The sequence below is a fragment of the Colias croceus genome, chromosome 3 (genome assembly GCF_905220415.1).
Source record: "Colias croceus chromosome 3, ilColCroc2.1".
In the NCBI taxonomy this organism is placed as follows: Eukaryota; Metazoa; Arthropoda; class Insecta; order Lepidoptera; family Pieridae; genus Colias; species Colias croceus.
The window spans coordinates 8,033,015-8,052,176 of NC_059539.1; the positions used below are offsets into that span (position 1 = coordinate 8,033,015).

The 19,162-nt window shown below is 32.3% G+C and overlaps 1 protein-coding gene across 1 annotated transcript; it reads right to left on the reverse strand.

Moving 5' to 3' along the window:
- Positions 1–2,346: 2,346 nt before the first annotated feature.
- Positions 2,347–15,839, reverse strand: LOC123705853 (zinc finger protein with KRAB and SCAN domains 1-like). The gene is made up of 6 exons (XM_045654908.1): positions 15,626–15,839; positions 10,377–10,606; positions 10,129–10,266; positions 8,990–9,303; positions 6,915–7,065; positions 2,347–4,852 (listed from the first exon to the last, which is right to left on the reverse strand). Exons 2-6 carry the CDS (start codon positions 10,603–10,605, stop codon positions 4,590–4,592), a joined length of 1,095 nt encoding a protein of 364 aa, XP_045510864.1. The 5' UTR covers position 10,606; positions 15,626–15,839; the 3' UTR covers positions 2,347–4,589.
- Between the last annotated feature and the right edge of the window lie 3,323 nt (positions 15,840–19,162).

A 19,162-nucleotide genomic window follows, 5' to 3' on the forward strand; every position in this document is an offset into this window, starting at 1 on the left:
CTAACAGGAACACGAACACGAACACGAACACGAACACGAACACGAACACGAACACGAACACGAACACGAACACGAACACGAACACGAACACGAACACGAACACGAACACGAACACGAACACGAACACGAACACGAACACGAACACGAACACGAACACGAACACGAACACGAACACGAACACGAACATCAAACACGAACACGAACACGAACAACGAACATCGAACACGAACATCAAACACGAACACGAACATGAACACGAACACGAACATCAAACACGAACACGAACATCGAACACGAACACGAACACGAACACGAACATCAAACACGAACATCGAACACGAACACGAACACGAACTAACTACTAAGTAATGTAGAATTAAAATCACATTCATTCATGTTTTCTTCAGATTTTAAGATTTTCTTATCAGTGTTCAATTTTAATGTAGTTAAATTTATAAGAGACTATAATTATTAAGAACATTTTAAGATAAATTGTCACGTATTTTTTTTTAAACTACGAATGACGAAAAACGACCTAATCGCGCACGAAGTCGCGGGCAACAGCTAGTAGTCAATAAATACGATTAGGACATGCTTTTTACTGTCAAGATGTTTAAGAAGACTATCTTAGGTGGAAAGCAGCTGTGTTGTATTTTTATGCGGTTGAAATCCGTATTGATTTCTTGTTAATATGTCGTTGCGTTCATAAAAACTGTAATTATAGTTGGCTCATAAAAAGCGTTCATAAAAACTGTAATTATGTTGGCTACTAATATATAGGTCTAGCCCGTCTACCAGAATCTGATGGCATATTTATATTTAAGAAATAAAAGATTTTCATGTGGCAACTTATTTGACAACTATCAAATTGGTTGTCAAATTATTTGTCTTTTTTGCAGTTGATGAATAATTTTTAGGATTTTGTCTAAAAAATCTTCGAAAATGTTGAAAAAGCCGCTGCGATCACAAGCAAGAGGTGTTGTTTATAATGTGTATAGAAAAACATTTGATGAAGAAGGGTCCAACACATCACAATTTTCAATTTTGAAAATTTAATGGGTAAATTGGACTTACCCATTTTGATACTATAAGCTATAGATTAAAAAGTATTATATGTAGGTAACTATAATATTGTTTGTTGTTAAGAATATAATTTTATGAAAACTTATTACAGGAGTTTCCAATACGGCTATTCTTCAAGTCCAAGCTGTCCAAGTCAATTTTATAATGTGTGTATCTCTTAATACTTACGAAAATAAACATTTTTATTTTATTTAATAAAAAATTATGAGCAGTTTTGATCTACATTATCATTATAATATCGATATTTTCACATGGCATACTCGTAATGAATATACAGATATAGGTATATGTAAATAATAATATGTATTACCTGTATAAAAGTAATATGTATAATTGTACCTATATTATACATGTAAGTATATACCTACATAATATTAAGTGGATATCTCATTATTAAGTACAGTATTGTCCACTTATGTAATGTGACTAATGATATTGAGGACAAAATAAAAAATAAGCAGTATCAAGATCATTCAGTCCATTTTCCCTAGGGTTGCACACTCAAAATTTTGATTTCCATAATTGCCATCAGATTCTGGTTTACCTATACTTTTCTATTATTTTGTCAATAGTAGGTAATATTGTTATTGGTCTATATTTGTCATAATCGTTTCTGTTACCATTTTTATGAATTGGACGAACAACAAATCATAATATAAGTCATTCAATGTACGAAAAATATGAAGGTTATTTCAATTGAATGTGGAAATTGAACCTGTGTTCCAATAATTATACCAACGTCATGCTTTTCCACATTTGTAGGTACAAAATGAACTACGAAAAAGCGGATAATTATTGAAATATTTTACTTATCTTTAATCGATATATTTTGAGAACCGATTTAAAATGTGGCTAGTGGTTTGGATGGTATAGTCACCGATAAAATGTGATTGGCAAGTGACAACACACAGCTAAGCTGCTAGGAAAGTTAGTAGGTACTTAAATCTTTTATACGAAAAATATGAAGAAAAAAAACAAAAATGAAAAAAAAATAAAAACAAATATGATGAACACCGAGAGAAGTCGTAAGTTTGTTAAAAAGTTGTCTAAATGTCGTGGGGTGAAAGCTAGAGCTAAAATTTGGCTTAGTTAAAACAGAAGAAGTTTATTAATTTTATCTATAAGTAAGTAATGGAAAAATAATACCAAAAAATTATTGATTGTTTTCTGACTGTTTTTTTTTTCTTCGTATTTTACCTTTATTTTACGTATTGAATTTGGTACGGCAGGTAGAGAAAAGTTGAAGAATAAAATACATTTTTTTATAAATAATTTTATTAAAACTGGCCTTATCTTAATACGAACTTAAAATCTACACAAATTATATTTTATTAACTGGTAAGTACAACATAAAATTCTTAGCTATTGGTAGTTGTTATCGGTCTAACCGCATAACATAACGTACCGATGACATATACTGTATAAAATATATATTGTACAAATACAAATAATGAAATTTCAAGGTTTTCATTTTTGTTCAAAAAACGAAGGTAGATAATTATTTCCACATACAGATTACCTATTTGTTCCTAAACCGTTCATATTATCAACGAAAGTTTGAGAACTTAAATAATTTTAAAACATAGATAGTAGATAGGTAGCTAGTACAATTATGTAGTTATTTCATAAAGATAATATGTTATATTATTACTGCTTTGGTGTTCTAGCCGTTTATTTCAGTATCTACATATTATGTTACTAACTACTGGTTACGTACGGAAAAGAAATTAAATAAAACGATATATATGCTCCGTATATAAAACGAGAAAATAAAAATTGAAAAATTAATTGAAATACGAATACACATATTACTTATATTAGAAGATTAAATTAAAATTATAATTCAATATCTACTTATAAGTTAAAGTTGGTACAGCTATAAAATTTAAATATGTATCATTTAAATCTATTTTAGCATTGTTGTAATTTCACAGAAATTTGGAATGGTAATAGTTTATGAATGAACGTTAAAACGGCCCTAAAACAAATTCTAACGAAGCGAAATGGGCGGTGCCGGACAGAAGTTGCATTGGAATTGACTGTCACGGCATAATTTAACTATAGGAACGAAACCGCTGGTAAAAAGAAAAGCTGGTGCTAATAATGCGAAAAAAACCCAAATTATGTATTTTTTTATTCAATAAACGTAAAATAGATGGTCGTTTTATAGGATACATTCTCTACATATATATAGGTAAGAGTTTGAAATGAATCTTTAACGTATGTCTATAGTAGAGCAGGTTATGCTATTTACAATGGTATTTATGAAAAATGGTAACCTACTTATGGTAGCTTTTTAAAATTTGACTCAGTGATGGTAATCAAATTTTATGATATTTATTATAACACCAAATGAGATTTCGTATGAAATGTTTAAATACTTATTACAATTTTTGTTTGGTAACGTGAACGTCTTATTGTTTAGTGGTTACACAAATCCTTTGTAAAATAATAATAATTAAATCAAATGCACAGCAAAATAAATAAAATGGTAAATTATTAAACCTAAATGAATCTAATAGAGAACCTATTGTAAAATTAACTAAGTTTTATAAATAAAGCGTTTTACACTCGACTACAAGACACTTTACTTTGGTTTTTTCAATAGACTTAAATTCACTCATTTTACATTCGTTACGTGAAACAGATATATCTACACATCTAATAATAATAATTATTAATCCATATACATACAAACACCATTTACTTAAGATTAATTATACAACATTTCATACACATACAATCTGCTGTGCAAACAATTTTAAAAATTTCACTTGTCAAAAGTAAATATTTGTACTAAATCACACCGAATTAAATATATATATATATATATACTTAAACACTGTCTAACTCGTGGAATGGTTATTAAAAAGGTACTTTTACATCTCGTTTTACTAGATTTTTCAATATTTTAATAATGAAGAGGCAGTTGTGTCGATAACGCGAATAATTTTATTTAAAAATATGCGTAGGTACCGACAACCCCAATTATTTCAAAGAAAAAAAACTATACGTATGTAAGACTTGACTAGGAATTAAACGCATTGAAGTCATAAAAATAGAATGCATAAATTATAATTCCTACAGATTATTGTAAATATTAACTAAACACACATAAGCTTATTAAAGAAACAGTTCCAATGGACGGATAGCTGAAAAATATAGCGATGACCACGTAGTGTCTAAGATCTTTATGGCTAGGTACATTATTACGTTACAGTAAAAGGCATTTTAAGGCACTTATTCAGAAAAAAAACCTACAGTTTACATAGTTATATTAAATATTTTGTTACCCACTTTCTAGAAGCAGCTTTTATTTTATGTTAAAGTACCCTCTAACTCAATAAATGCAATGATGGCAACAACAATTAAAATGCTCTTTGGTTATATTTATTGCTCACCGGGACGATAGATACTTTTGCGTTTTAAATGCGTCAATTAAAAATATGTTATATGCATTGGAAAACTTGAGTTTAAAAATGTATATTTGAGTCATAAAAATCTATTTAGTTTGTAACAAGTGGTGCTAGGGAGGTGGTTTCCTCTCCGTAGTATCGGTAACGAGCTGTCAAGTTTGTATTGGGAGTCTCTATCGCATCTGAATGCTGTGAGTCCCGGTGTCGGCGTAGGTCCACCTTTCGCTGGAAAGCTTTGTCGCATAGACCGCAGGAGAAAGGTTTGTACCCCGTATGTTTACGCATATGCGTGATAAGGTTCGAGCTTTGGCTGAAAGCTTTTGAGCATACGACGCATTTGTGGGGCTTTTCACCTGTAACAAACAAATAAACATATACTTAGATAAATAATTTAAATTAGAGAGGATGAATGAATGTATTGACTCCTGAAACTCAGGTATTTTTAATAGTAGGCAGTTTTGCGATCATAAACCCTAAGAGGAGTTAAAATGTTTGTTAATAAATCAGTAACAGATCACTGCACTAGATGGACATCCAAGTATGTATATGCAGTCACCAAACAAATATACTTATTCAACAACTTTAGAAAACCTTGACGATCATAGATGCAGAATGCTCTACATGTAGAGAAAAAAAGTAACATTACCAAATTTGATGTATGATTCTATGCACATAAAGTAGTATAATGTACTACAAAAAATAGATTATTGCCGCTTATCCAGAAGCGAGATATAATCGGCAACTATATTTTTTTCTTTTTCTGCAACCTTAATTTTATAAATCCCGCAAGCTGCTCTACCCATAGCGAAACTTGTACCCCAACTACAAGTAGGTAGGAATGTATCGATACATACATATAAGTACATAAAAATTAATTTGGAATCTTATTGAAAACTCGAATGCGTTTAAGCAAAAAACTAAAATGTTGTTTTATAGATAGAACAGGATTTAAATCGTCTCTTTGTTTGTAGTGTGATCGCACGTGAAGGTCTGCGAAGGCTGAGCGGCTAATTGCAGGCTGGCCACATTTTGGAATATTGATCATGAGGTATTTATCGGGTGGACCAGTGCCTTGTAAGGTTACTGTAAATCATTCGGAACTATGTGCAGACGTGACGAGATGTCTCAGCGGAGACAAATATGTCCACAATGCTTTTTTGCATAGTTAATTCATCTCGTTGAAGTTTCTTGAAGTGGTTAAATAAAAATATATTATTCTGAATGGTTCACTACAAATGTCCCTGGGATACTTTATATGGATCGATAATAGATTTGTTTTAAGAAAATAAATGTTACGTTTTGTATGTAATTTCGCATAATGAATCGCTGAAATAAATGAAAACAATATATATACACGAATAATATAACACACACATGACACATCATTTATTTCTGCTAGAGCACAGATTACTTAATAGGCAGTAGCTAACACAACTAAAGCAACAATAGCTAGAGCTAAAAAGTTGTGATGATTCAAAATTAAATTTTTCTCCTTTTATTACCTACCTATAGATAAACATTCCGTGTCAATAATTTCATATACTACACAAGACCTTACTTTAGGAACTGTATATTTTACCAATGTATATAAAACGATTATAAATACCGTAAATTCTTTATATATCCAAAACTGATAAATAGCACCGGAAAACAGAACATATTAAGATTTAATTGCGACCTCATTGAAAAATGCTGGGATGGGTTGCAGTGAGGAGTGTCGCCTATTTTTTGCTCATTGGAAATTCATTAACGCGTCGTACACTGGCAGCGATTTGCCGTCGTGCAAGGTAGCGAGCGCTGCCTTGTTATCAATAACATTCATCGATTTCGTACTTTTATTGTTATTGATATTGTCTTGATCTATAAAACATTCATAATTCGCCTTAAAAAGTGAGTAACGGAACTACTATTATTTACAGTCCAAGAAAATGTAACGTGCTAAATTACGTTGTTAAATGAAGGTCTATTAACATATATTTTTTATATTTTTGAGTCGCTATCAATTAGATACCACATCTCTAACTGTGCTACTATAGAAATAGGTACACAATAAACCTACTTATATACATAGGTATAGAAAGGAAAATAAACCAGTGCATCTTGCATATTTCAATACATAATTAAATTCTCTATTTTTCATCAAATACCCGTCGTCGAAATGACACCTTGTACGTGCACGGCCCTTTACTAAACTATAACACTTACTAAAATCGTTAGTAAACTCAAATTATAGTCACCGTCCTTTACGTAACTTTATTTCTTGTAGTGCTGTAATTTTGAATATTATCTTCAATCAAACGAGTAAAGTTTCAAAGTGTGTATTATAATTTTGTCAGTGTTACAAATTAGAATAATTTATATGCGAAGTTAATACGTGATAAATAATTATGGTGTTTTTAATTACAATTAAATTACCTGTATGTATGTAGGTGTGTTTCTTCATATCCGATTTTTGATGGAAGCGCTTGCCGCAGTATTGGCACGGGTACGGCCTGGTGTCGGAGTGAATGAGGAGATGAGTAGACAGGGTGCTGCTGCGTTTGAAGCATTTTCCACATTGCTTGCACTAAACAAAACAAAATATTCGTTAATATTTTTTAGACATACTTAAACCTTACGCTAGAAAAAGAGTAAAAAGTACAAAATGTATCAATGTCAAACTTATTTCATAACTTTTAAAAGGCAGAAACATGAAACCACTGAAACCATTATATTGACGTTAATTCAATGTAAAAAATAAAAATAAATTAAAACGTAGACAAGTAGATAGACGCTAGCTAATAATAATGTAATAATTACAGGGCAGTTGAAAACCCTTTCTTCGCTCTGTTCTTTGATTTTTCAACCCGTGTTAAACTTTCCAAGGCAGTAATTAACATTTGTCAATGTATGATTAATACTGGGTTTTACTAAATCGTATTTTTTACAATTACGGACAATTACGAAGTATCGATTGAAACTGTAAAACAGTTAACTCTCAGCAGGCGGTTATAATTTAAAGACAATCGAAACCTCATTTGCATACTTAACAAACAAATTCTTTAGCCGTTTCTTCCGAAGTTATTGTTACAAAAGATTCAAATTTTAGATTTATTTGATCAGATGTTGTTAGAATTGAATAGAAAATCACCTACGGGCTACGTGTTATGACGCAATAAATAGTAGATCTTTACTAATATACTATTGTTCAATGGTATTTCTTTATTCAAATGAGTAAATATATATAGAAAGATTTAAGAAGTTCAACTCACTCATGGAACAGGTACGTATGTAGGATTTTTATTATAAAATATTTACTAAATAACTTATTCTTCATAACTATAGGTGGTTTATTTTAACAATATATTATCTAGGTACATATACTACATTTTCCCGGCCGTCGCCTAATAACGCAACGTAATATGTGTAAAATGGCAAAAACTATTAAACTTTAATTATTATGCTTTGTTCATCTTGTATCTAGGTATACACCACCTGTCCCGCGAAATTTTGGAGGGAATCCTTTAAAAAACGGAAAAAGTAAGTATGCCGCTATTACTCGGGTGGTTAGCCCGTTAAGTATGCGGCAAATGATAACCGAACACAAATCCGAGTAGCGGCCTGTGACAGTTGGCGAGGCAGCTGCCTCACCTCGCGCCTACAAAAACTCATAGTTTTTTGATAGCCTTTTTATATCGATGCATTTTCTTATAAACAACACAGGTGCTGGCGAGGGTGAGTCCATCCACATATGGTTATTGGTATTTTAACATGGACTGAGGTTTAAAATGTTTATTAAATATTATTTTATTAGATTTTATGAGGTCAAATATAAAAGATATAAAGAAAATTTAAACGAATAATTTTTTTTTATAATTGGAGCTAATAAAAAAGTACTGCAAAATAAAAATTTAACTAACAATGAACAGAAGTTAAAAAAAAATTATAATTATTTTAATGATTCAAAAAATGTGTGATTTACTAATATTAACACAATATGTATTGATGTTTTGCCTGAATATATATTAAAAAACAATATAACAAAAGGTACCTACCCAGACTTCGTTTCGCGTCGTTTTACATGATAACAATTAACAATGTACCTAAAAACTGAACTTATCATACTTTGACGTAGAAAGTATCCGTTCTATCAAAACAACTTAAAAATATTTAATATTATGCCTAAAATAGACGTGGCTAAAATGCCATCCGATGAAACGAAAGTATTAAAATGCAAGAAGATGTTCAAAGGCTGTGTGTAGCCTCAAATAGCACATGACGTGCGACTTGTTTCGATACAAGAGTACTTATTAAGCCAGGGGCAACTTTTGCTATTTGATTTGTAAAAAAACCGATACTGGTTTGCTATTTAAAAGCATTTTGAGCGGAAATTGTACAGTTATCCCGATCTCGTTAAAGGATGTCGCAATTCATTGACCGTTCCCTTGAAGTTTTTCTATTATTATTTTTTAATTACTTATAGTGATAATTAAATGTGCAACAGTACATACCTGAAATGATTTTTCAGTCTTGTTTTCATTTTTGAGTAATAATGAAAAGTTGATATCTGCTGCTGGGGGTGGGAATGTTTGATAGGCGGGCGCGGAGGGGCAGCGACGAGGCTCAGAGCTGGAGATGTGGTCTTCATCAGGACTGCTGCGACAGCGCTTGACCAGTTCCAGGGGTGCGTCACCCTCGTCCTGCGCATCCCAGCGACCCGTGGAAGAATCAGTGTCTCTGTCTTGCTCTCGTTCGCAAGCACTACCGGGCGACCAAATTTGACGATTTTTTGTCGATAAATTTAAAGGCAGCTCTTCTTCGTCATCTGGAACAAGTGTATTGTTACCCTTCACAGTTTTCATGCGATCATTTGAAAGTCAGTCGGGTCATATCGGACGTCTATAATTCTATGAGTGTTCATGAAATCTGTACAGGTGCGCTGGTATTTGTTGATTGCGTCATGTCTACCTTTACAATACAATTTTAGATACCTAGTATGCAACAATGAAGAATACTCCTTTTTATTTAATCATCATTATTTAATTAACATAACATTTAAAAGAATAAGCGTTAACGTTCTCTATTTAAAAGTAAATTGAAAAAGTTAAAACGAAATCAAATGTTTTCGAATCTAGGTCCTCATTAGTTATCTATATCGAACACCCGTAACCTCCACGAGTGTGGATAACGTGTACTTTGAATACTCAAAGAATTTGTGTACGTTATACGGCGCTTGTAAGACGGTAGGTACACGATTTTCCTTGGCGAATTGGAAACATGTAACTTTGCTTCGCTCATGGAGGTAAACGACATGTAAACGACGTCGTATCAGCGCTGCGAGTTATTAATCGCTGTACAGCACTGATAACTATTCTAATGAGGGAAACATGAGAAGTCTTTAAGGAGGCCGAGGTGAAGTTTTGATAGAATATATTGTCGTCAACGTTTCGTAATTCGTCAGAATTTTTTCAAGTAGAACTCATGAAACACAGAATAATTACATTTAAGATATCAGGTTTTAACTGGCTACAAGCAAGGTCACCTACTTTGACGTCAATATTTCGATAACACGCTTTAGTTTATAAATCATGCATTTGGTACCTAATCAACAATTATAGGTATAGTTTTCTTATAAATCTTAACAAATTACCTTCTCGTGGTGGCGTGTGTCTCATATGGTCGAGTGGTGGGACAAAGTTGGGTGAAGCTCGTGGCAGCAGCAGCGGCCATACTCCTGCGCCGCCGTAAAGCGCACCCAGCCCGCTGCAGTACATCAAGGCCCCGAGCTCTATTTGAACGTAATTAAAAATAAAGTTAGATTAATACCCATGATAAAATGCAACTTAATAAAAACGGCTGAATAAATAAGAATATTCGGGTTTATTTATATAATTTTACCTGTAGCTCTAGCATATTGCTTCAGTGCTCTCCCTGCAATTTCAATGTCTCCCAGTTGCAACATGTCTAATCGGTTATGTGAAAGTGAATCTGGGGAGTGTGGTGGTGACTTCGTAGATGTCGGAGAGTGAGGAGACACACTCCGCTCGGGGGACGGGAAACGCTGGGCCGGCGGCGATGAGGCTTGGAACTGCTCTGCCAGCCGAGACAGAAGGACGTGGCGTGACATCCTGCAAAAATAATAGCCTTAATACGCGTTTTTTAAATTCTAATTAAACACTTACAATTCGGTGATTCTCTTATCAAATAAAAGACGTCATGGCAATGCAGTCTGTTAGCGCATTTATTTTATTTTTTTGCAATTCACAAGCCAAAATGTATATTTTCTCATTTTAATTAATAAAACGATGTTTCTTCTATACATTACGAACCATTTCACTTTCATTGTGTTCAATTGCATTGCGTGGATATGAATATCAAATGTATATTTGCTAAAATGTCGACTTAAAGCTTAATGGAAACAGATTTTAAACAAAATTTGTATAGGTAAATACCTATATCTAAATAAATACTGCATTCATGCATTTAGTGGTCGATATGTCAAAACATCTGAGTAAATATTAAATAATTTGCATATAAAAACATAGTTTTCAAGATTAAATTTTTGGTCACGCTACACAAAGCAAACGTAATTAATGAGCAATCACGACATAATATGTAATGCGACGTACAGCTAATACTGATCCCACAGCAGTAGTGTACACAGTAGTGTACGAATACACCTTTGTCATCAAAGTTATTACGTGACCATCACCATTAGCGCCCATCTAACTATTTGTTGACAGCTCTCGCCTTGATTAATCCGCTCAACTGTTTGTCGACAACGAATCGTATTAAAAGCTCAATCAAGTAAATGAAGAATCAGAATAATGAAAGTGGACGGTACGGTGCGGCACCCGTTGCGTACGCGCATTAATAATTCACGATATATCGGACTGAAACAATCTTCATTAGACTAAAAAGCATTAGACTTCACCCATCGTGTTTCTAATCCATGTCAAATAACACAAATATGTTAAAGTGAAGGTGTGTTGGTATTAGGTTATTACTTAACTGACCGACTAAATCAAAATATAACGATCACAATCATCGGGAATGAATTGCCAAATTTGTAATTAACGTTGGGGAAATAATTAAGTGACAGAGGGTGATATATATCTGACGAATCCACCTGTATTAACGGTACCTTTGTTTGTCGTAAAGATGTTATCATAATTAAGACTTGGGTCCGATTGATACGTCTACACGTGTAATAAATTCCTAACTAACACAGAGTTTACAATACAAACAGCTGAATGCAATTGCTTCAAGCTATTACTGGTAATTGAGTAAGGAGCGTAATGCGAGGGTTGAGTGTCACAATTTTTTGTTCTATTAAAGCAAGTTTTCATTAGGTGGTGAATGGCAATTATAACCGTCGTGTCTACTCATTTTCTTTTCATAGGTATATATAGTTTAGTGGGAACCGCCAAGTGTTCACTTGAAGATAATCCAACATTAATTAATTTATCAGGCCGATATAATCTTCAACGACCTTTAGGAACCCATTATGTATTTTCAAAATAAAAAGAAAGATATTGTAAGCTACAATCTGAAAAATTAATTGGCTCTATAATATAGTACCTATATAAGAAAATGTAAAAAAACCAAATCTCTATATTTAAGTGAGAACTAAAACATATTTTTGCGTTTATCTACCTACCGTTACTTATTTATGAGTACCTAGCGTTACTTATTTATCTATTGATTTACGCTAGTAGGTAATCGTGGGATCGCTAGATCCGCCCTGTGAACGAGTACTTCCTGAGCATTCAAATAATTGAACAAACAAATAAATTCTTCAGCTTTATATTATAAAGTACAGATTAACATATTTTTTACAATTATATACTTAGAAAGATACCTTGGAACTTATCCTTACCAGTAATTAAATATAATAATAAGTATATATTGACCAAAATAATTTAATTGTCAGATTTAAATCATTTATATGCAGTGAGCTTTACAACAATGCTCTAACTTTATAAGAGCATTTCCACTGATAGCCCTTCCTTACTTTGACTTACATTATTTTAATATGTGTTTATGATTCACTACTAATACTCGAGCCTGTATGAAATTCTAGATAGGAAAATACCCGGCTCGGGGCCCAAAGATGGTAAAAAGACTGGGTTCGATTCCGATAAAATTGTTTTAACAATGACATCATTCTTTCTTGCATTGATGGTAAAAGATATTACTTACAAAATACATTCAGTAAGTGAACCTAATTAGTAAAAAGTTATGAATAGCCTTTTCAACCCCAAATATATTTTATATTTAATTTAATTAATAATAATTTTTAGTTTTTCATTTATCTACTTTTATCCGAGACTCATAAATATCTAAATAATATATATTTAAATTTTCTCTTCAATGTAAAATAATCACCCCTGCAAGATTCATAGGATATAAAATTAATTAAACTAACAAATTTGCCAACAATTTACAAAAACAACCTTATTTACAAATATTAAATATCTTGATTTTAAAATTAAAAATATTTTAAATATAAAAAAAGAAACTTTAAAAAACTAAAGAAAATTTATGGGCGGCAAACATAGCGGCAAACTGTTTGACTTGTGTACCTACCTAAGTGTTTAAAATCTTCTTAAGGCTGCAGTCTAGCAAAATTGCGTTTTCAACAAGTTATTTGACAATTTTTTCCCGGCTATTGAAATGATAAACTGATTTTTTTTTCTTGTTTATCAATTAGTGTTATATACGCAATGCGCATGAATTTTTTCACATTTATAAAGTTACTTTATGTTACCTTAATCAGGCCTTCAAGATAAGTCTCTTTCCCCCAAAGACATTTCGAGCTAAGTTTGTGCACTCACTACGTTGCAACCGATTACAATTTATACAATTTGATCAGCGCATTATTATCCTTATATAGTCGTTATTAAAATCTGCTGAATACAATTGCCGAAAAACTTATGATTTTCCTAATTAGAACGTTATAAATTCATTAAATTTCCCATTTTTTGCCTTACAAAAACTATTGATAAATACTGCTAAAAGTTATTTTTTCCATTAATTTATTCGAGTTGAATGAGTATTAAACCTTTAAAAAATTTTTTTTTGAATTTTGATAATTCTTTAAATATTAAAAAAATATTTAAAATAAGTAGGAAAAATCCTAGCGAATTTCTTTAGTCGCGCTCCTTGGGCCGGAGCGTTCTGACGTGTGCTCTACGCTCGATTTTCCTTCATACCGAAGTGAAAGTTGCTCTACTTCATTAAATTTAATATTTTTGTTAATTGATTATTTTTATCTTAGTTTTGTGCAAATATTCGTATTTTTAAACATTTGATTTCGATATGGAAAATAAACGAAAAAAATATGCGTGTAACTACTAGAAAAAAAATTATCTTCGAACATAAAGTAAATGAAACCAAAGGTGATTGGCAAAAATTTCGTTATTTTACGGGGTGTCAGTAAAGGGATGTATATTTCTTTAAAACTAAAGTAAGCTCATAAATTTTCTTATAATATAATTTTTTTTTTGAAGTTCCAAAAATGTTTATTTTTCGTTTGAGAAATACGAAACATAATATAAACTTGTATTGAGAACTTGAACTTGGGACATACGGGAAAAATGATTTGTTTACTCCAAAATTCCAAATATGTCGAGGTGTTTTAATTTTTTCTTCTAGTCATTTTGAACGTAGCGGCATGTTATTTGATTATTAATTTTGTAACTTAAATACAGGATGTTGGTTTTATATTCTGATTTTACAGACGCGCTGACAAATTTAGTCTACCATTTCTAGTTTAGACCTCTAAGTACCAATATTAAAACGAATGGATTATCATCACATCATCAAAACTCAGATGTAATGGAAGATCACAATAACATAGAAAATTCAATAGGTGTTGAGAACTAAACAAACACAAGTAACAGAGACGCGAAGAATAAAAAAAGAGGACGAAAACGATAATTCGTTGATGCTTTCCCTTTTCGACGTATTGTTAGGGTACATCACCAATCTGCAAAAAATAAAACTGATGATTCCCAATTGCTGATTAAAAATGAAAAACAAATAATCGACAACAGTGGTGAAAATTTGCTGATCACAATGAAACATCCTTCAGTGGTAGCAGATTTACTCATTTAAAATGTAAAGGAGAGGAGGACAGGAAAACATTATGAATGTGGATGGTGGATTGTATACAGGGTGTAATCGATAAGTATATGCAGGCGATTATGACGTTATTATTGCAGGTATCAAAAAACTTAAAACTGATATCGAAATTACTTTACCTAATGAGCAAAATGACAATTATAACTTTTTAAAAGTATAACGAGAAATATCTAAAAAAATTACTTTATACATTCCCATATCAAGAAGGGAAAATGGGACTAGTAAGTAGAAGTTAAATGTCTAATTCCGGCCAAATACATGAATGCGGAAAATGCGGTTAAAAATAAAAAATTTAATATTTGAAATACAATGCAAAAAAATAACACTTTTGTCATAGATAAGAAACATGACTATTTTTTCCAAATTCAGGGACAACTAAACGTTGCAGAAGCAGAAGCCTGCTTATTTGCTGTTTGGACTGGAGTGAATCATAATCGTCTAATATTAATTTAGTGAGAAACGTCTTCCCAGTTCAAAATGGAGAAATAAACCATCCACGCGAACACCGACATCCACGCGGACGGAGTCGCGGGCGGAAGCTAGTCAAAAATAAATATCTTTTGTTTTCATTTGCGCATTTTTCTATTTTATAATTTTTTACACAAACATTACATTTTTTTTTATGATATACAAAATTTGATAGAACGTATTCGCAAATTTTGTGTACTGATAAAAAGAATCACCCGGTGTAATTTTCACGAAAATTGTTTCAAATTGTCATTTTAGGTACTTATTACGAATATTAAATTATGCATACGAATGATTTAATTTTTAAAAATTAAGTGGAGCAACTTTCCCTTAGTACATTTGTATTATTTACATATAGGATGACAGGATGCATTTGTTTGCACTACTAGACCAAACCCTTAATTTCAAATGCATAAGGTATGTAATCAGAATTAAATCATAACAATAAAGTAAAAGGTTACTAATAGGTAGTTATTATTATATTATGAAGCCATTGAAACATTGCAAAGGTAAAAATCTGAATTAGGGCTTACCTTGGGCGGCAAAGTTAATCACTGCAAGTTGTCACTGAATCACAGTAGAAATACACGATTTATATTATTAAGTTTTCTTTGTTCTCAGTTTAAAAGAAATAACCATGGTTTAGTATTCGTAAATACTAAACAATGTGTAACCGGCGAAGGCAGTGCGCTCGTAAAGGCTGCGTAGTGCGTATATAGGTTGGAGAGGAATACAGTGTACGGTGTATCGCGCTCGGCGCCTGGCACCTGACTGAAATAAGGCTCGCGCGCCCCGATCTACCCAACTGCTCATCCACAATAGTGTTTTTTTCAACTTTGCCAACAAAAAACAACAGGTCTGGAGGCTACGCAATAAAGAAATGATTTGATAAAACGGCTACTTGACAGGTGACTCGCGTCGCATCTTCACATACATTGGCTAATTATTACTTGCACACAGCTAACTACGCTTAAGATATGCTGAAAAATGTCTTTTGCGCATACAAATGAGTGGAAATTAGTAGTTCTGGCCGTGCAACATTAAATTTTAGTCATTAGCAACTGTTGATTGTTCTTAATAAATCACAATAATTGAGCGATGATAATCAGAGTTGTATTAAATATTATGTGTATTGTACAAGTTTTACAAAAAATTATACAAATTGAAATTACGCACTTTATTAAAACTGCAATCATTTTTTAATCAGAATGGATTATGACAAATTGTCGAAGGGAAATAATTGGAGTAAAAATGTTTGATAAAATTAAATATTGATTATCTATTAAGTATGTCATAACATATAATTCAATTAATATGGAGAAATAGTTTTTCGTAGGAAAGATAAAGCTCAGATTTGTTTAGAGTTCGGCCCCGCCCATCCGGCGCGATTGGTCATATGCTAGCGTTGGGCGGAGCGTTGCTTAGATGAACTTAGAAACAAAACTGCTTTTTGATTATTTAAAGAAATATATTTTTATTTAATTGCAATAGATATATTACTTTTATTTTTGATAACGCAATAGTAATAATATCGGCCTGATAAAAAAATCATCCTACATACCTAAAAGTAAAGGCTCTATCTATCGGACAAAAGATAGTAGCATCGATAAAAAAATCGAGCTTTTTATTAGTTGTATAATTGGATGTACCTACCGATTACTTTTGACCTGTGCTTTTGACTCTATTTGACCCACTTGAAACATTGTTTGACAAATTTTAATCAAACTTTGAACATAAAGGATCGGTGTCCGGTGACAATAAAAAAATTACCTACATTAGTATATGGTATTTTATAAATTTACCAGTATTTACTATTTAGGGTTCATTGCTTATTTTACTTAATTAAATTACATTAAATTAATTAATTAATGTTAAAATAAACAGAAGGTTTTAACCTTCTTTAAAACGATGATGTAGGACGTAGGTTATTGTTTAATTTTAAATAAATTAAATCTAAAATATTTGATATTTAAAGCCTCCAAAGTAGGTACACCAATTTATTTTATCCGTGGAAAACATTATATCCTAGGTAAAAACTATTATCTACCTATTCATTCCGAATTATTCAAAGAGAGCTTAAGTTTTTAAAAATTGATTGATAAAATTTCATTGGAACGTGTACCTATCTAAATCGAGGTTATCTAGTACAGTACCCAAGTACATACATACGTAGGTACAGAACGTTGAAATTTTCAAATCAATTTATACAGGAATTATTTTAATTAACTTTATCATACTAATTAAATTTATGTTCATATTACTACATTTGTAATTTGTAACTTACCCTGCTTTATAACATTTGTTAGCTGGTGTAAAGAAGATTTTTTCGTTAATCGGTATTTTTTGTATATCTACTATAAATCTTTGGATTTAATCTTTGGTAGGTATTCCTTCTTCTGAATTCATATGTATTAAAGACAGAATACTTGAAATAATCAAGGTTTAGATATTATTCCCAAGAAAGGAAAATACGATCATCGTGACCCAATTTTAAATTCCAAAAATCGGGAATGAAGTAGGTAGGCATACCACAAATACCTATCACTGACATAATTCATCTACATTGGTAAGTACTTATAAATAATTTTTTGAACACACCATTGAGTAACCGACATTTAAAAATTCTCTATTATAATGTCGACAATATTAATTATTTTTTTTTTAAACGTCTCTTATTGAAATATATCTCCTTACAATTACGCCCTCATTAACGTGTCCACTTAAATGATATTACACACTCGATTAACCCCTTATAGCAATCTCGGGAAATTTAATTATACGGCTAATCTGCTTTGGTTACAAGGTATTTTATTACAGACGGGAAATGTATGGTTTCAGTAGTGCTTCAGAGATGGGGTGTACGGCAGGCGCGAGGGTGCGCGGGGTGAGCGCGGGGTGCGGCGGGCGCGGGTGGCGGGGCGGGGGCGGGGGAGGCTTGACACGCGTGGATGTAACGGCGAGCGCGTGGCGGCCCGTTAGCGCACATGTCACGCCGGCACGCGCGCGCGCAACTTTTTATCATCCTTTTTCTGACCGCATTTTTGCCTCCCTTTGTTCAAATTTTTGATGTTAGATTGCGGTACTGTTCATTATAATACGCCGATTCGGAAATGTTTTGATTTTGAGAAGATCGACGGGTATGTGATTGTAATTTTTTTTAATCAACAATTTTACTCGTTAAAGGTAGATCATAATATTATATTAAATTATTTGGTAGGTACATGTTTCATGTGATATTGTTGAAATTGTTATGTAATAAGGTCGGTTATGTGAAACACAACTTATGGTACAGTAACAGAATTATCTCTGTTAAAAAGAAGATGTTAAAGGTTGATGACGAAAACCAGTTTATGGAAATAATTTAAGCCGTCCAGCGTGCGCGTTGGTGATTTTATACCTTATTATATTATATATTATAAGGCAGCTGAAGCACTAGGCTAAAGTATAAATTGCTGTTTATGTATAAGATTTCATTTTATGGGATGCTAGCAAAATATGTCATAGTTACGTTTACATGGCCGATAGATAAGCAAATCAAAAATAAAACTCGGCGGGTAGTTACGGGTTTGTTTCAGCTGCAGAACCGGTACTCGGACGGCTGACAGTGTCGTCCTCCGCCATTCCTCACAGTCAACTTTTATTAATTGGGCAGATGAGAACCACGGCCTCCTGATGAATGCACCGCCCTTATATGGGCAACAGTTCGCGAAACCTTTTATAGATTCTCAATTAAAAGTGTCTATTATGCTTAATAGGGCGGTCGGACATTGTTGAGTTTATAGAAACAAGAATATTTGCTTTAAGTGCAGGATAAAAAACGGGCATTATAACGGAAAGGACGATTAAGTGGAATAAAATATAGCGTGGGGGTGCGGGTGGCAGGTGGCAGCCGCTAGAGATGCTCCTCGAGCTCGATACAGCCTTATCGACAACGTCACAACACTAAGATAGTGCCAATCGACCAACCCTTTAATTAGTTATTATTGAAATCTATTAATTTCTTGGAAATATTTAAATGCAGGATCTTAAACTATTAAACAGTAGGTATTTAATATTATATTCATAAAGAA